The sequence below is a fragment of the Notolabrus celidotus genome, chromosome 11 (assembly GCF_009762535.1).
Source record: "Notolabrus celidotus isolate fNotCel1 chromosome 11, fNotCel1.pri, whole genome shotgun sequence".
Taxonomy (NCBI): Eukaryota; Metazoa; Chordata; class Actinopteri; order Labriformes; family Labridae; genus Notolabrus; species Notolabrus celidotus.
In genome coordinates this window covers 25,548,357-25,565,027 of record NC_048282.1, presented here as the reverse complement: position 1 = coordinate 25,565,027, position 16,671 = coordinate 25,548,357, and the positions used below count along the sequence as shown (strand labels likewise).

At 42.9% G+C, this 16,671-nt stretch overlaps 1 protein-coding gene across 1 annotated transcript; it reads right to left on the bottom strand.

Annotated features, from left to right (window-relative positions):
• Window positions 1-255: 255 nt before the first annotated feature.
• On the bottom strand, window positions 256-4,066 carry mafba (v-maf avian musculoaponeurotic fibrosarcoma oncogene homolog Ba). The gene has a single exon (XM_034696168.1). The coding sequence runs from the start codon at window positions 3,586-3,588 to the stop codon at window positions 2,383-2,385; it is 1,206 nt and encodes a 401-aa protein (XP_034552059.1). The 5' UTR covers window positions 3,589-4,066; the 3' UTR covers window positions 256-2,382.
• Between the last annotated feature and the right edge of the window lie 12,605 nt (window positions 4,067-16,671).

Below are 16,671 nucleotides of genomic sequence, written 5' to 3'. Positions count from 1 at the left end.
CGCAAGTCTGAAAATCAGGTAAGGGCCAAGTGACTGCAGGAAAACAAAGTTCAGAGGCCATAGGTAAAAAAAAAATGAAAAAGGTTTTCGTGAGTTTTGCACAAAATGTTCAACCTATTCGCGTCGTGGCTCTTTTTTGACACAGAGTATATGGGATAATAACTTCTGGTTAAGATTCTGTTTCTGACTCATCGTGCACCTGATTCTGTCTTCATATCACACATCTTTTCAGAATAAAAGTCTGAGAGGGAATGATTGCCATTTCAATGACTTTAATAAGCAAAATAGGAAACAATTTCTTCCAAAAACAACCAAAAATAAGACAAAACAGAAACCAGCCTGAATGGAACAGTTCAAATTTAAGTGTTTAACTATCATTTTTATATAAACAGGATTGAAAATTGATCCCCATCATCGCAAAATACATGGAACAGGTGAAAACAAAACAACAACCCGCTGCTGCAGTTTCAGTTCGATTTCAACACAGTTGAATCAGTAACAAACGAAAAAAACAAAAAGATTGTTAAATGCATGACTTCTCAACAATAGTTTCAAATGCAAGCACCATGCTTATTCGATATGATCTGACAGTTTGTTAATTTAAATCATTAAAATAAAAACTTTAACTATGCATCTGGCCAGCAGAACCAGAATCATCGAATAATAATAATAAAACAGACGAGAAATAAACAAACGTATTACATAAAATACACAACTGTTTTCATTTTGAGAATTTGCACAACCTGAGTCCCCTTTTTTACTGACCGGCAGGAAAAAAATCAGGAAAACATAGAGCATGAAAAAGTTCCACTTTGTGTTCAATTGCTCGCGTTATCTAAATATGAATCTACAGAAACCCCTGAAAAGTCAAATGCTGATCTTCATATTGTAAAAATATAAACATTAATATCAATATCAGGCCCCAGTAATGCTATGCTACAGGTGGCCCCCAATTTGAGTAAGCTTTAGTTTGGGTTTATTGTGTTTGTTATAAAAGTGACAGCACTTTTTTCTGAGGAAGTGGCTCAAAATCCACGTAGAATTAAAAAGACAGAGTTCATTGAGCCACAATGTGTATTCGACAGAATGCAGAAACCTCGCCTTCATGCGTAAAAAGCCTATTACTCAGTGCAATCTGGCTCCAATAATATTGTGGCCACATGTTCGTCTCCTCAGCCTCGCGGAACACGTGTCCAAATTCTTCTTAGAAACTCTGCACTCAGGCCTGTTTGGAATAATATCACAATATAGAATCATAGTATGTCTTCCTGGAGGGAGGTCTGCACAAATTTCAAAATGAAAACTTTTCAAATCATCATCCAAAAAAGTGCACTTGACACACAAAGTTTTAAATGCAAAATAAAATGCACTCCTCTCTCGATCAAATACCCCCATAATGATAAAAAAAGGAAACCATAAAAAATAAATGGATAAAAACACAACCCAAAGAAAGAAAGAAGTTCAAACCAGCCTCCTCTATCTTGTTGTGCAGTTTTGCGGTTGCATAATATTTACAAGCCCCTTAAAAAAGAACATAAAGGAAAACAAAACAAAAAAACACCACACCATGATACTGCACCGGCAGTCCTGCTGTTCTGTCCCCGCTGCATTTCTCTAATAACCCCCCCAAAAACTATGGAGAAGCGCAGATCAACAACATGCTCTTAATATACACGAGAAGATGAAGGTACAAAATAGAATTACCGTACATGTCCAGCATGCAGGATTAATATTTAATGCAGATTTTTTTTGTTTCAATATATATTCGAATATAACCAAGCAGGCAATAAATCAATGAGATGTTGCATAAAATGTCCTCACCCCTTCCCTCCCCCTGTGACGGGTAATAGCAGACAGAAGTGAAATTTGCATAAAGTTGAGTCTTGCGTTTTGGAGATTTTTTTCCTCAGATTACAGGGCCCACTTGTTAGAATGTGTTGCAGGCTGCGAGGCCTACTTGTTTTATAACAATGTCATCTTTTTTAAGGAGACAGCATTACAAGACAACTGCCTCGCAACATCCCACACTACTTACAGAGTTTCAAAGCCTTAAAAGAACAAAAAGGAAAAAGTTCATCAGCCGATCCTCTTCTCTGAAGAAGAAAAAGTCTGTTCACTAGAAGCAACTAATCTACAAAGATGCTGCTGAACAGACTCTCTACGTTGCTCTTTGTATCTCAGCTGACACGTGGATGGAGAGATGAGTATATATGAGAATACTATTTGATGGTTATTCTTCTAACATGAATATAATTGTTACTGTTATTGGTATAATCATAAACAGTATGGGAGGTGTATTTTTGCGCATCAGTCACTCGTGGAGAAAGAAAAGTTTTTGGGGTTTGAGGGTAAAGTTTGTTCACAAGAAAAGGCGATGAGGACTCACATGAAAAACTCAGGTGATGAAGGGTTGTCACTGGTCGAGCCAGCTTCACGGAACCCGTTATTGGCCCCTGAGCCCGTCAGTTTCTCGCACTTGAGTTTGTAGGCGTCCCTCTCCCTCGCCAGCCGGCCGATCTCCGCCTTCAGCTGCTCCACCTGGTTTATCAGCTGCGTCTTCTCGTTCTCCAGCACGTGCTTCTGCTGCACGCGCTTGAACCTGCAGGACTGCGCGTAGCCCCGGTTCTTCAGGGTTCGCCTCTTCTGCTTCAGGCGGATCACCTCGTCCTTGGTGAAGCCCCGTAGGTGTCTGTTGAGCTCCCGCACCGACATGGACACCAGCTGGTCGTCAGAGAAGCGGTCCTCCACGTTCAGGCCGCCCCCGGAGCCGTGATGCCCCCCGGACTGGCTCAGGTGGCCGTGCGAATGGTGGTGGTGATGGTGGCGGTGGTGATGGAGCGGCTCTGGGGACACCGGGGACGGGCTGTCGGGGTCCTGACTGTGGTGATGGTGGTGCTGGCTGTGTGGGTGGCTGTGCCCACCTGGATGCCCGGACAGCTCATCGGGGTGGTGTGGGATGCCTCCCGCGTATGGGTGATGGTGCTGCTGGCCGTGGCCGTGGTGGTTGTGATGGTGATGCGGGCCCCTGTAGCCCTCAAAGCCGCCTTGCTGCTGCAGCTGCTGCTGAACGTGCGGAGGCGGAGGGTGGCCGTGAGCTGAGGCTCCAATCAGGGCCTCCACCGCGTCCTCTGGGGTCAGGGACAGGGTCTGCGGGTCCAGCTGCTGGTGGTACCCGCTGTTCGGCATCCAGTACAGCTCCTCTAGGTGGTTTTTCTGCTCCGTGGGGCTGAAGCTGGGCGAAGAGGGCACCGAACTGCAGGGTGTGCTGATGGGGGTTGAGGACACAGAGCCTTGGGGTTGGAGACGGTTACATTGGCGCACAGCGTTGCGCTCCAGCCCTGCCAGGCCTTCCTTCTTCACGTCAAACTTCATCAGGTCAAAATCATTGACATATTCCAGAGCCAGAGGGCTGCTGGGTAGCTCCGGGCCCATGCTCATCTCTCCGCTCATGTTGCTCTCGCGACTCTTTTGCAGATATGCGAGCGTCGCAAAAACTGACTTATTAATCAGTGTCTCTTCTCTCCTTTCTTGTTTCATGCAATAGTTCTTTGAGGTCCTCCACCGCTGCGCACAGACTTGCTGTAGCATGAACCACCGTGTGATAGGTGGGAAAAAAAAAAGAAAAAAGAAAAAAGTAGTGGAGGAAAAACTTTCAGACTAATGCCGTGCGCGCGGTTTGCGTCATATAGCCTACTTCTGCAGGGATAATCTGGCAGCGAGACCAGGCAGGAGGTAGAAAGCAATGCGTCTCAGTGCAAAAGTAAAACCTCAGTCCCTTCAGTAGAAGCGCATTCACAAAAACAGAATAAATAACAATAATAATTATAAAGGAAATACCACGTCGGGTCGCTGAGACGGGAACCAGTCCTCGTTGCAACTTCTCAATAGTAAGTCCTTTTTTTTCTCCAGGAAAAAATAACAGGAGCGAACAAGCGGAGTAAATAGGGCGTCTGATTTTCGCTGAGAAGCAGCTTTTCCAGCTCTGCACCGCAGAGATTTAAAGGCTAGCCTCTCTCGCTCTCACTCCCACTCCGTGGTATCCAGCAGACTGCGCTCGGTGCCTGCCAGCGCTTTATCCTTATAGAGCACTGTGACGTCGCGCTGAAAGGGCTGGATCCAGAGCGCTCAGCTCTCCAATGGGAGTGGGACTCTGCGCTGAAATAGAGGAAGAGAAGAAGGAGGAGGAGGAGAGCAGAAGAGAGGAGAGGAGGGCGCTCAGTTCAGTCTTGACAGCTACAGACAGTCAGCTGACCGACTTCCCTAAAAGCAGAAGGTGGGAGGAAAGTGGAGGAGAGAAATGCCTTCACATTATGGACACTCTCCGCGGTGTTACGCACTGCTCCGCGACTTCACTTGGCTGTTTCTTCATGAAAAGAGTGACCTAAAAGATTCAGCTTTGAAACTCGGATGAAAATCCTCTTGTATCACATTTATCCCACAATAATTCCACGAGAATACTTGAGAATGAAACAAATGTGCAAAACTAAAACTTGCAGTTTATATAACAGGTCATATTTGATGTCAGAGTATGCTGCATGTTCCAGCAGTTTACAAAAGAACTTTGCCAAAACTCCCTTATTTCCCTGACACCATCATGATAAAGAATATTTTATGTGCTTTTAAAACTAGAAACAACTCGTTATATTAATGACATGTTTTCCAAGATTCAATACAAATCTATTGAAATTACTTTCTAACCTATTACGATTCTCCCTACACATAATATTCATTGCAGTGTTTTCTTGGGTTTACATGAAGTATCCAAGTCTCTGCTGTGTTTCTGAGCATGTTTAAGGTGGAGGTGATAGGTCATAATTTTTTTAACAGTGTTGTAAACTTAAATATTTTCTCCTGAGCAAGGCCACATGACTTTATTGCTATTGCTGTAGTCACAAACACACTCAGATTGGAGGCAGATGTTCAGGGTTGATCTATATCATAGCCCTCTTAGGAAATCGGGATCAGAAAGAATGTAATTCTTGCCATCATTCATTTTTTCCTTTTTCCTACAAAGTGGCGTAAAGTGATTTTGCTGCGCTGAAACTCAGATAAAGATTGGACCACTGCTCCGGTAGTTGTGTAACCCGGTATCATAACCATTACGGTATTGTGTTTTGTGTATTTTTGTGGTGAAAATAAAGTTTCTTCAGAGCCCGTTATTACTCCCAGAATCCCTCATCAGATTCCTCTTGGCTCGGACTCTTACTTCTACACCGAGCAGCATCACAAACACCGGGCTGGAGCAGAAAACAGGCTCAAGGCTGCCCCTGCGTGGACGTCACATGCACCTGTGACGCTGCTGAGATGCTTCTGCTTCTAAAGATTTCCTCTTTACTCTGCGCTTGGATTTTCTATCTCCACACTAATTGCTCATTTAAATGTCACATCCTGCAATTATGACTGACAAGCAATGAATCTGCGTCATTTGGACCGCATAAACACTCAGTGTCACGTTTTTAATCACCTCTCTGATACTGTCTAACAGGTAGTTTGGTGAATAAAAGGATCAGATGCTCCAAAGTACATCATTGATTTGATCTGTATTTTTAATTGCCTGCCAACTGAGGAAAAAAAGGAATTAGTGTGAGTAAATGTCTCGCTTCCCTGCGAAAAGAAACTGCTTGTAAATGAGTCAATTGGAAGGATCGATTGGATTATCATTTCGTTTCCAGCTCATATCCACGCTTCAGTTCAGCCGCGAACACAGCCTATTGATCAGGCACGATGGAAGAGGAGGCTGCCAGAGATGAGAGCCGATAATGAAGGGCGTATTTGTTTGGGTTATATTCTCAATCAGTTTACAGCAGTTGATGAACTCTGAATCCTAACTGCTATAAATCACAATGCAAACTTTCTAACTGTTATTATCCTACAATTTTCTAGTTTAGATTTCCCTTCACGCGGTTTAATTTATAATTTGGATAATTAAGGAATGTTTTTTCAACGCAGAACTCGGATATAAATTGTCATACACAATTCGAAAGTCTATCAATACAGAAAAAAGAAACGAAATATAATCCTTATATTTAGATAGTACCAACATTTTCCTGCGTCAAAAACGTCAGAGGAGACTTAAACCAAACACCAAAAAAATGAACTATAGATGCAGTACGATTTGTGATTATGACTTTCCTATCTGACATTGTTTATTATCATTCTGTTACTATCAAACCAAGGTTAATATTTCTCACAGATTTAATGAATCAACTCAATTATTTTAGAGCAAAAGTTCATCAGGTTCACCGACTATAGTTTTTTTCGAGATCACTCATTAATCCAGATCCTCAAGCCTGTTGGGAAACTAAGTTCTAATAGCAGGTGCATGCTGATACCCTCTTGAAATATCGTTTTTTCTAGTGCACATTTAAAAAGGTGCAGGTAGCGTTCAAGTCACAGCCATCATTTCTTTTTTTTTTTGTTCACTGAACCTGCAGGCAAGCGTCTCATTTCTCAGCCCCAACTTCAAAAGCGCCCCGAGCGAGCCGTGCTGTGCCGTGTCGTGCCGCGCCGAGCTCTAAAATCCCGGCGAGGCCGGCCCAACGGCAGCCCCATTAGGTCGTAATGCTCTCTAATATAGCCCGAGTCCAGCGTCTAATAGATCGCGGCAGGCCTGCCGGCAGCTCTCCCCCCTCGGTCATAACGCGCTGTAATGGAGAGACGAGATGTAAAAAAGCGTCCATGTCAGCAGCATATCGCTGGTTAATGATCTATTAAGTGATCCGTGTGCTTATGGACAGCAAAAAAAGTGTTGATGCTTGCTTATTCGCCCTTAATGAGAGTTCCATCCTACGGATTTTAGGAATGAATAACAGAAATAAAATCACCTTTAAAATGTTACATTTAACAGTTGACGCATGGAGGCTGCAGCGGCTGCACAGCTCCCCACAGCTCACATCTCACACCTGCAGCAGGCCCAATGCTTTCACACAGGAGGCCCGTGGCTGAACACATGAAGAGGCATGACTCCACACACATACAGGGATTACTGTTCTGCTCCAGGACCTGTCCATACACGTGCACCTGCTGTCCGGAGGCCGGGCTGCATGCATGCCAAGACCGCTTGGATCTGTGTGAACTCAAACTTTTTTCTGTATGGGAGGATGCACTCACTGTAAGGATTATTTTTTTTTACAGCCAGAACCAGACAGTGTGCCTCACTCTCAGGTAAACAGTTGGTTTTATTTGCTCGTCTTATGGCCGTTTGGCGTGCGTAATGATTAACTGTAATGGTCCCCCGACCGTTCCTGGAAATGTTACAGAACAAAACGGGAGGTAGCCGAGCTGGAAGGCCCCTGACAGGCGAAGTGAGGGATGGAGATGGAGAGACGAGGCTTTTCGGAAGTGCTGCTTTGATGAGCTTTGACGAAGGAGCGAGAAAAGAGACGCGCAGGGCTCGTGTAGCTTCGGCTTTAAAAGTTTTACGCGACACTCTTTTCCACAACACTAATTTCAAAATGTTTTGCTACGAGATTTATCTTAAAGAACTGATGGAGTACATTGCAGAATGCAACTGGTTATTTATTTTTCCTCTTATTACAACACACAACTGCTGCATGATTTAAATTGTATTTTTGTAAATTTAAAGGATGATGCTTTCAGAATCTGTCATGTCAGTTTGCCAATATTTAACATTCTCGCTGCTTATGTTCATGCTAAAAAATGTACAAAATATATCTCTAACTTTAAAAAAAACATTTTAGCACCACAACTGATCCTTTCCCTGAAGTACAATTTGTTAACAGGTGTTTCAATTGATCAAAATATCCAGTGTTTTGACATGAAACTAGGGATTATAACGCTACTTAGAAAAATGGGCAATATAGCCTTTTTTTTTTTTTTTTTTTTTTTAAAATTTCGCGTCTCTTGTGCACCCATGTTCTAACATCTCTCGTTTACTGCTTAAAGTTACTCAGGCATTCTTGTTTACTCCAGACTGATCGATTATCTCAGTGAAAACATGTATTATTAAGACGTGTCGTCCGTTCAAACAGGCGGAGGCCAGCCAGTCTCCCGAGAGAGTTAACATCCCCATCAGGGATAATTGACAGACGAGTTTTTTTCTCAGTGAACAATAAAAGGTGAGATGAGTGCAAACTCTGGCGATCTCATTACTATGAGCAAACATTGCTTTTACAATGAGCATCAATTGTTGATCTGTGCAAAAAAAAAAGAAAAAAAAAATCCTTATGCATGTTTTCCTCCTCGTGCACAGGCCTCCCCTTCGCCCTCATAATTCTCCAGCTGTGTTATCACTGCAGCCACACTCACATTTACCCGCTCAGACGGTAGTTGTGCTTGCAGAGAAAATTAGGGCTTATTTCTTGTGACAGGGCGCCTCTGGTGGCGCATTTACTCATTGCTAATAGTTTGATGTGTCTCATCAGTGACATGCGGTCTTTTTTCCTACTTGGCACGCAGCTCCAACTTTAAAAAAAATCACTTATTTAGTATTTTTGAAATGACAGAGGGGCAGAGAAGATATAACAATATGATGTTAGAAGCCAGGATATAATTGTAGCCTTTTCTAAGATTAGATGTCTCTGATTGACGTGCTGTAAATATAACAACAAATAAATGTCAGTGTGCACTGTACTGGCATAAAACCAGAGGGAAAGGGACAATAAATCTGCCGTTTGCTGTGGTCATTTCATTAATGTAAATTGCAATGCTATGTACAATAGTTTGGCTCCCCTCCAGTTGTCTCTTTGCTGAGGCTTGTGCATAACATCGGGTCTTTTAAACTGGAGCTGTGCAACCACAGAATGTAGGCGACATCACAGGAACCAGATATCAGAGTGGAGGAATAATATAATTAAAGCCCCTTTTCTGTGGTCGTAACCACCGTTTACATCTGTGTTTTCTCAGCCAATAACAGGTTACTGGGATTCTAAAGAAACATACAAGTAACTCAAGTCTTTATCATCATAATTCCTTGATGAACACCTTTTTCTTGTTAAAAACAGACACTTTGTTTTAAATGTAACACAGTTTGCACAGAATCACCCCTCTCTCTGGTACTAACATGTCAGTCTGAGGGGTATCTTCTCTTCTCATGGCGTCTAATTATCTGCACATGGGGCTGTCAGACCACATCGTACCTTCTGGAAAATGCACATCATGTATAGTAGAGCATACACAGCACCAGTGTGTTATAAGGTGAGAGTAAAGAGAGAGCTTTAAAAGGCCTCTAATGGCTCTGTGTAATATCTTCGAGGACTTTTTATTTCCTGTCAGCTTTGTTAAAGTTTCTGATGGTAGATGTGTTCACTGGCTGTTCACCAGAGAGCACCAGTAGCTGGCTGACCCCAGGTCAGTTTGATACCAGTGTGTGAGTGTGTGGGTGTATGGGTATGATTGATCAGGAGGTGGGTGTGTGGGTGGGTGCTGCAGCGGGCATTTTACTTTCTTCTTTTTTTTTTAAGCTGCATTTGTTGCTTTAGACATTGTCTCTGCCTCAGACTCCTCTCCTCTTCTCTACTCTCCTTTGTTTTTCTTTCCTTTTTCTATACTTATTTTTTCTGCTCGCCTCCATTCCTTTTGTTTATTTCTCTCCTGTCCTGTTCTCCCCTCTTTACTGTTATTTAACCCCTTTTCTTTTTTCTACCTCATTTCTTTTTTCCCTTTCCTTTCCTTTCCTTTTCCCACCATTCCCTTCTTTAATCTTTCCTGTCCTATCCTCTCCTCTGCTGCTCTCCTCTCTAACTTTATTTTGCCTTCCAATCTCTTCTCCCTCCTGTCCTTTCCTTTCCTGTTCTTTCCCTTTCTCTCTTTTGTCTCTTTATCCTTTATTTTTCCATCCTATCTTCTGCTCCCCCTCTCTTCACCTCCTTCTTCATTCTTCTGTGTTTTTCTCTCCTCATGATGACCAGATGATGTCCCTACATGTCATAATCTCTGGACCTGTTGTAACTCACCTTGGATCAGAAAATGTTCTTCCTTATCAAACATCTCTTCTCTTTCCCTTTTTTTTTCTTTTTCTTCCTCTCCTCCTCTGTCCACCCTTCTAAGCCGGGTGACCTCCTTGCCTCCTGGCTCTCTCACCCCTCTCTCCTCTGGCCCCGGCCCTGGCCCCTACCCACCCTGGGTCATTTATCATAGGCCAGGAGGGGAGCCCCTGAGCCTGCAGGCCCCTGTCAGCCCCTGCAATCGCCTCTTTGTGGCTCCCAGCAAACAAGTGTCGGATCAGCAAAAGTCTATTAAAGCCTGGTGGGCCTTTCTCAGCCAATTGGGTTCGGGTCACTGAGCTGCTCTCCGCACTGCTCCGAGAGCTCTTTGTGTCGCCGCCGCTCGCTGACACAGATCCCCACAAGATTAATGATTTTTAGCAGCCATTTGGGTCTCATTCGCAGGGTCCTTCTCTTTCTTCGCCCCTTTTTTCCTCTTTTCCCCACTCTGTCTGTCCTCTTCTTTCTCTAACCTATTTTTTCTTCTCCACATCTTCCTCCTGATTTCTCTGTTTTCTCTCTACAGTGTACTCCTCTCCTCCTCCCTTTCACTTTCATCCCAATCAGTGCTGACTTTTTGTAAGGTCATCACCCATGAAAAAGTGATGATGTCAAATGTTTGTCCTACCTACACAGAAAATGATTGTCTCTGTATTACAAAAGATGTGAATCGCACATGCTTAATATGTTATTTCATGTGGTTTCAGAGTGATGAGCTCCTGCCTGATAAAATCCTCTGGATGTTAGAAAAACAGCTTGAACATCCACATTACAGTCCTGGCAGGCTTCCCTGCAGCGTGCCTCAGGAGGCTCAGAGTAATTTGAAATCTTCGAGCCACTTTCCACGACTTCCATGTTGCCATGTTCTCAGTGTTGTTTCCAGTAATTACTGCAGGTTAAGTGCACGTCCCGGAGCCCGGCCGAGGCAGCTCTATCCCTCACCTGGGACATGACTCAGCACAGCTCAGGTCATCCGTCCATTTCCCTGACCACTAGACCACACCCTGACCTACTCTAAAGCCACAGGACGAGCTGTGTTTACGCAGAGCTCATGTTCACTTACATCACCTAATGTAATGTTTGTTTTATTCACTGGCTGGAGATTTACCGAAACACAGTCTCACACTGACTGAAAAAATGATCCATTTGAAGTCTACAAACGCTTATACATGTATTCTTTAATCTGAACTTAGCTCGTTTTTCTTTACTTCAAGATGAAGAATATGATCTTGTGTTTAAATATGTCTAAACAGAGTTCATGCAATTATTTTGCCATTTAAATAGATTCAGCTAAATGTATGTATCACTTGAGTCCAAATCAAATTTCCATTCAGGGAAAGTAATGCATATCACTATGTAATGTGTCATATTGTATAACATCACATTGCATCATATCATATCTAATCATAGCTTATCCAATGCTATCGTATCGTATCGTATCGTATCGTATCGTATCAATCAATCAATCAATCAATCAATCAATCAATCAATCTTTATTTGTATAGCGCCAAATCACAACAAACGTTATCTCAAGACTCTTTTACAAACATAGGAGGTCTAGACCACTCTATGTCAAATTATGAACAGAGACACAACTTCAAGACAGGGCAAGACTCAGTCTGACCCCACCTTAATCCATCATGAGCATTGCAAATCGCAGTATTTAGCTAGTTACAGTGGTGAGGAAAAACTTCCTTTTAACAGGCAGAAACCTCAGGCAGAACCAGACTCATGTTAGACAGCCATCATGCCTCGACCGAGTTGGGTCTGGAAAGACAGATAGAGGGGAGTAAGAGAGAGAAGTGATAGTATCGTATCGTATCGTAGCTGATCTATCCATCCATTAATCCATCATTATCTTGACCGCTTATCCCGTTAGGGGTCACAGGGGGCTGGATTCTATCCCAGCTGGCTTCAGGCGGAAGGCAGGGTACACCCTGGACAGGTCGCCAACCTATCACAGGGTTAACACAGAGAAACAGACAACAATTCACGCACACACACTCACACCTACAGGCAATTTAGAGTGATCAATCAACCTGGTGTGCATGTTTCTGGGCTGTAGGAGGAAGCCGGAGTACCCGGAGAGAACCTACGTATGCACAGGGAGAACATGCAATCTCCGACTAGGAAGGCACCTGCCCAGCCTGGGAATCCAACCAGGAACCTTCTAGCTGTGAGGCAACAGCGCTACCCACTACACCACCGTGCAGCCTGTAACAGATCTAATGGTATCGTATCCTAATGCATTGTATCATATCGTATCATAAATTGTATTGTATCGTAGCTTATGAAATGGTATTGTATTTTATCGTATCCTAATGCATCGTAGTGTATCGCATCGTATCGTATCCACAAAATAAATATCCTTTTTTTTCAAGACTGTTTTTTTTTTACCAATACTCACATGTCTATCCATACAGAAGTCAACAAAGCCATTGAAGGATTCTCTTCTTGTTACAGTTTTTGTTATAATATATAATGTATTTACTCTCTGTGTGAAATAAAACAACCTATTTACCTTTCAGTTGCAGCTTAGCAAAAATCGTCAGTCCAGGGAAACCAACGTGGAAAGTGGACTGTCAACTAAGATTGGTTTGTAAGTGGTCTCTTCATTGCCGGGATGGACAGGAGGAATTGTTGCTACTCCATTTAAAGGATGGTATGTAAGTAATAGTTTTGGATGCAGTTGAAAAAAATATATATATGAAAAACTGTATTGGCTCATGTCATTTAGAGTCTTTGGAGATGGTTTTCTTCTAGTATTAGAACTCAAATATGCACTGTAGATATTTCAATGTCTACTCCTTAATATTTCTCCTTGGTATAGCTTGTGGGGGAGCAGTGACAGAACATGTGTGCATGTATGAAAGTATAATAATCTTGTTTCCCGTGTGTTGCAGAAACTGTCACTGAGGCTGCTGGTCGTTCAGCTGCTGCATTCACCTAAAGCTTCCCCAGTGTGTTTACAGGGTGTCTCTTTTAGGAGTGAATGGATGAACCCAGCCTGCCGCCATGTCCATCCACCTGCCCTGTTTCCTGTCTGATTAATCTTCTGTGTGTGTGTGTGTGTGTGTGTGTGTGTGTGTGTGTGTGTGTGTGTGTGTGTGTGTGTGTGTGTGTGTGTGTGTGTGTGTGTGTGTGTGTGTGTGTGTGTGTGTGTGTGTGTGTGTGTGTGTGTGTGTGTGTGTGTTTGAGTGTTTGTGTGTTTGTTTGTACGTACGCCTGTGTGTAAATGGTTATAGATGGGGCGACACCACCACACTGGCAGCCTGAATCATTACTCACAAAGATAGGGAGAGACCCAGGGCCGAGGAACCTCAGCATCCTCCTCCTTACTGCACAGACACATACACACACACATATCCCCAGGTTATTCATTTCTAAGCAGAGTGCCTGGCATTTCACCACATCCACTCCCCCTTTTATTATTAAGAGACTGAAGCTGCGGGTTCCCTCTTGGAAAGGGGGGTGGCGAGGCTTCCAATTGGGCCTTAGACTCTTTGTTTGCATCCTTCCTCTTTCCCTGATCTCATGTCATTTCTCTTAATCTTTCATTTCTATTATACTTCTCCCACTCTCTACGTCTTTCTTTCTCTTGGAGAAACTGTCTGCCAACTGACAATAACTTGTGTCCCAGTGAAAAAATACCTCTGCAAATTACAGTGTGTGTTTGCACACATATGGACGCCCCAAGCAGAGAAACGTCCATGCATTTTTTAAACTCCTTTTTCCTGTCATAACCAGGGATTTTCTCTTGTTGTTTTCTTAATCATTAGCACAAAGCAGACATAGAAATAGGCTTAACTTAGCTAAGTAGTATCAACAATGGCAGCATGGCCTGTTGAGGTTCGACAATCACAGCGTTTTGTTTTCTAGATTGCCAGAAAAATATCCCATGTGAAAACAAACTTTGTTGTAGGGATTTCCACAAGTACAAAACTGCTATTCCTATGCATTTTGAATAATAATTTGCCTCTGCTTTGTATCAGATGCGTGTCTGTGAGTGTGAGCCTCTCCCCTGTGGGATCTGTAGCCTATGTGTCAATGTTGGGAGGCAGGAGCACTCAGCTTAACTTTGGTGTCCGATTGTTAGCAAAATTGTTAAAGGCAAGAACAAGAATTGCATTTTACTTCACAGGGTCAGAAGAGTCATTGTCATCACGGGCCCCTTCTCAGTCTCTTTTGTCTGGGTTGAATCTGTCCCTCTGACAACACCCTTGGCCCCAGGCTGGCCCCTAGTAAATTGGTCTAGAACCGCCACTGCTTCACTGATCTATAAGTCAGAATTAACACTGATGATAAAAATAAAAGCTGCCATATTTACCCCAAAACTGGTATTAGTTTCAGAGAGGTGAGACATTCATATAGCTTCTCAAATGCACAATTGAGGATGCAATATAGAATACTCCTTTTGTATTTTTTTGTAAATCTGTCCCAGTTGCAGCCTCATTTTGTTCCATATTTCATCTCTTTCCAGGTTGAGAAGGAGCCTCTGCTTTGTGACAAAACAAAAGCAATTATAACACCATTATGAGGAAACATTGGCGACTACAATGAATGGTAAAATTATGATATTGTACAGAGCAGCAGCACACAGATGAAATATGTGTGTCGTGTGTGTTCATACATTTGATTTCAGAAAAGGTGTGTTTGTGGTCCTCAGTGCTTGAACACGACTGCTGTTTATAGCTTATATGCATGAGTATATGTGTCTGTAGCAGTATGTATGCATGTGTTGGAATGGGAGGGGTGTATATGTACAGGAAGAGGGCCTGTAAATAAATCTGTTTGGGGATTGGGGGTGCGGGGATGAAATATGGTCCCTGGGATGTGGAGCAATGTGAAAAACTCGGCAACGCCAGGGAATAACAAATCTCCTGATGTCGCCTCGCCGCAAAATAAATACACTCCCCCTTACAAGTCATCCATCTGGACTATGAGTCGCAACAAAGACGCCCCCAATACATCCCCAACACACACACACACACACACACGCACGCACACGCACACACTCACACACACACACACACACACACACACACACACACACACACACACACACACACACACACACACACACCCATGCACACCCATGCACACACACGTCCACACACACGTCCACACATAAACCTGACACCCATCCCACACAGCAACCATATTTATTTATATGTTTATTTGTGTGTATGTTTGTTGAATCAAATGGAAGCTCCTAGTGGGTTGTGGAAAGCGTATTTATATTTTTTTGTAAATGAAACATGATTTTTCTCCCCTCAACCACAATATTGTCTTAAATGAAATGTCTTAGTTATAATGGGTGGGTTTGGAGGGATGGGTGGGTAGGGGTGGGGTGGGGATTGTTGGGTTTGTGGATCGGGCGTTTTAACTAATGATCGATCACAAGGGATTAAATAATTAAATTTCAGCCTTGACAATTTAAAAGTCTCCCCACACGTGGTTGACTGAATGAGGAAGGAGGGAAAGATGAAAGATTCGTCCTGCAGCAATGTATCAGAAAGATTTCAGCATGGAGTGCATTACAAGGAGGCTGTGTATGTGTGTTTAAGCAAGCACGCACACTCTACTGTCGCTCCCTGACATATAGACTCTAGTAAGTACATTCAAGTGAGCATGCAGGCCCACCTTATTCCTCTACACTTCTCTTATCTAGGCCTCTTCTCCCAGACACTTCCATTACTACAACCATGCAGCACTAAAGGCTCACACAAGGGCCAATTATATCCCTATGTTTAACAAATAAATAACACAAAAACTGCACAAAAGTGTTCACTGATGAAATGAATGGGTGGGATGTTTTCTATTTTGTTGCTTTTTGTAGAGTTCAGTGATTCTTTTTTTTCCAATTAAGGCCTTTTCTTTTGGCTTAATTAGGTCATGATGAGGTGTGAGTCGTGTGTGTGTGTGTGCATGTGTGTGAAACAGAGGGTCATTCTGTCCCTCCGGGGATTAATATTAGCCCTTGTTGTTTGCAAATAGGTGATGTATGGTGGCCATATCTCTCTGTGCTGAATGTTTTTTAGAAATTTCCTCTCCTTTATCAATTGACTAACAAACCCATGTATCACTGCCACTCTCTTCCACTGTGCACATAAATTAAATAACCATCTCTCCCTCTCTGTCTCTTTCTTTCTTTTCTACTTCTCTCTTTTTCTCTCATCTTATACTCTCATTTCATTACCCCTTTTAGCTTCTTTTTAGTGCATTTTCACATTTTACCTCTTTTCACAAACACACCAAATCCACAGTGTCAGCATATCTGCTGTGGGAACAATAATAATGCAGTTGTTACATACATCTCAATCACAAAATTTCCTTGTGATGTGATAAAAATAACAAATAATAGATAACCTCCAGCACATTATTCTATCCTCTCATCATTTGATGTACTTTTGGTGATAATTGTATCTAAAATTATGTTTACTCGTTCCTGTTAATCACTGTTTCCCTCTCAAACTGCTGTCTTTCAGATGGACGCTGGGTAAAGAGCTACAGGCTGGAAAGAGGCGTCCTCCTCTCCGTCACAAGCTGATGACAGAAGGGCCGATTATGCCAGAGTGCCATATTGTAAACTACTCATCATTAGCGAGGCCTATCCCGGCTAACGACTGCGCTGGAGATAAACAGGGCTGATGTGGAGAGCCATCTTAATCAGGAGGGCCGTTTAAGAGTGGAGCGCTGTCATTACGCACAGCTGCATCACACCAGG

What these genes read in the sequence shown, in the direction of transcription:
- mafba (XM_034696168.1), bottom strand. Translation starts at nt 3,588, where the DNA reads ATGCTACAGCAAGTCTGTGCGCAGCGGTGGAGGACCTCAAAGAACTAT.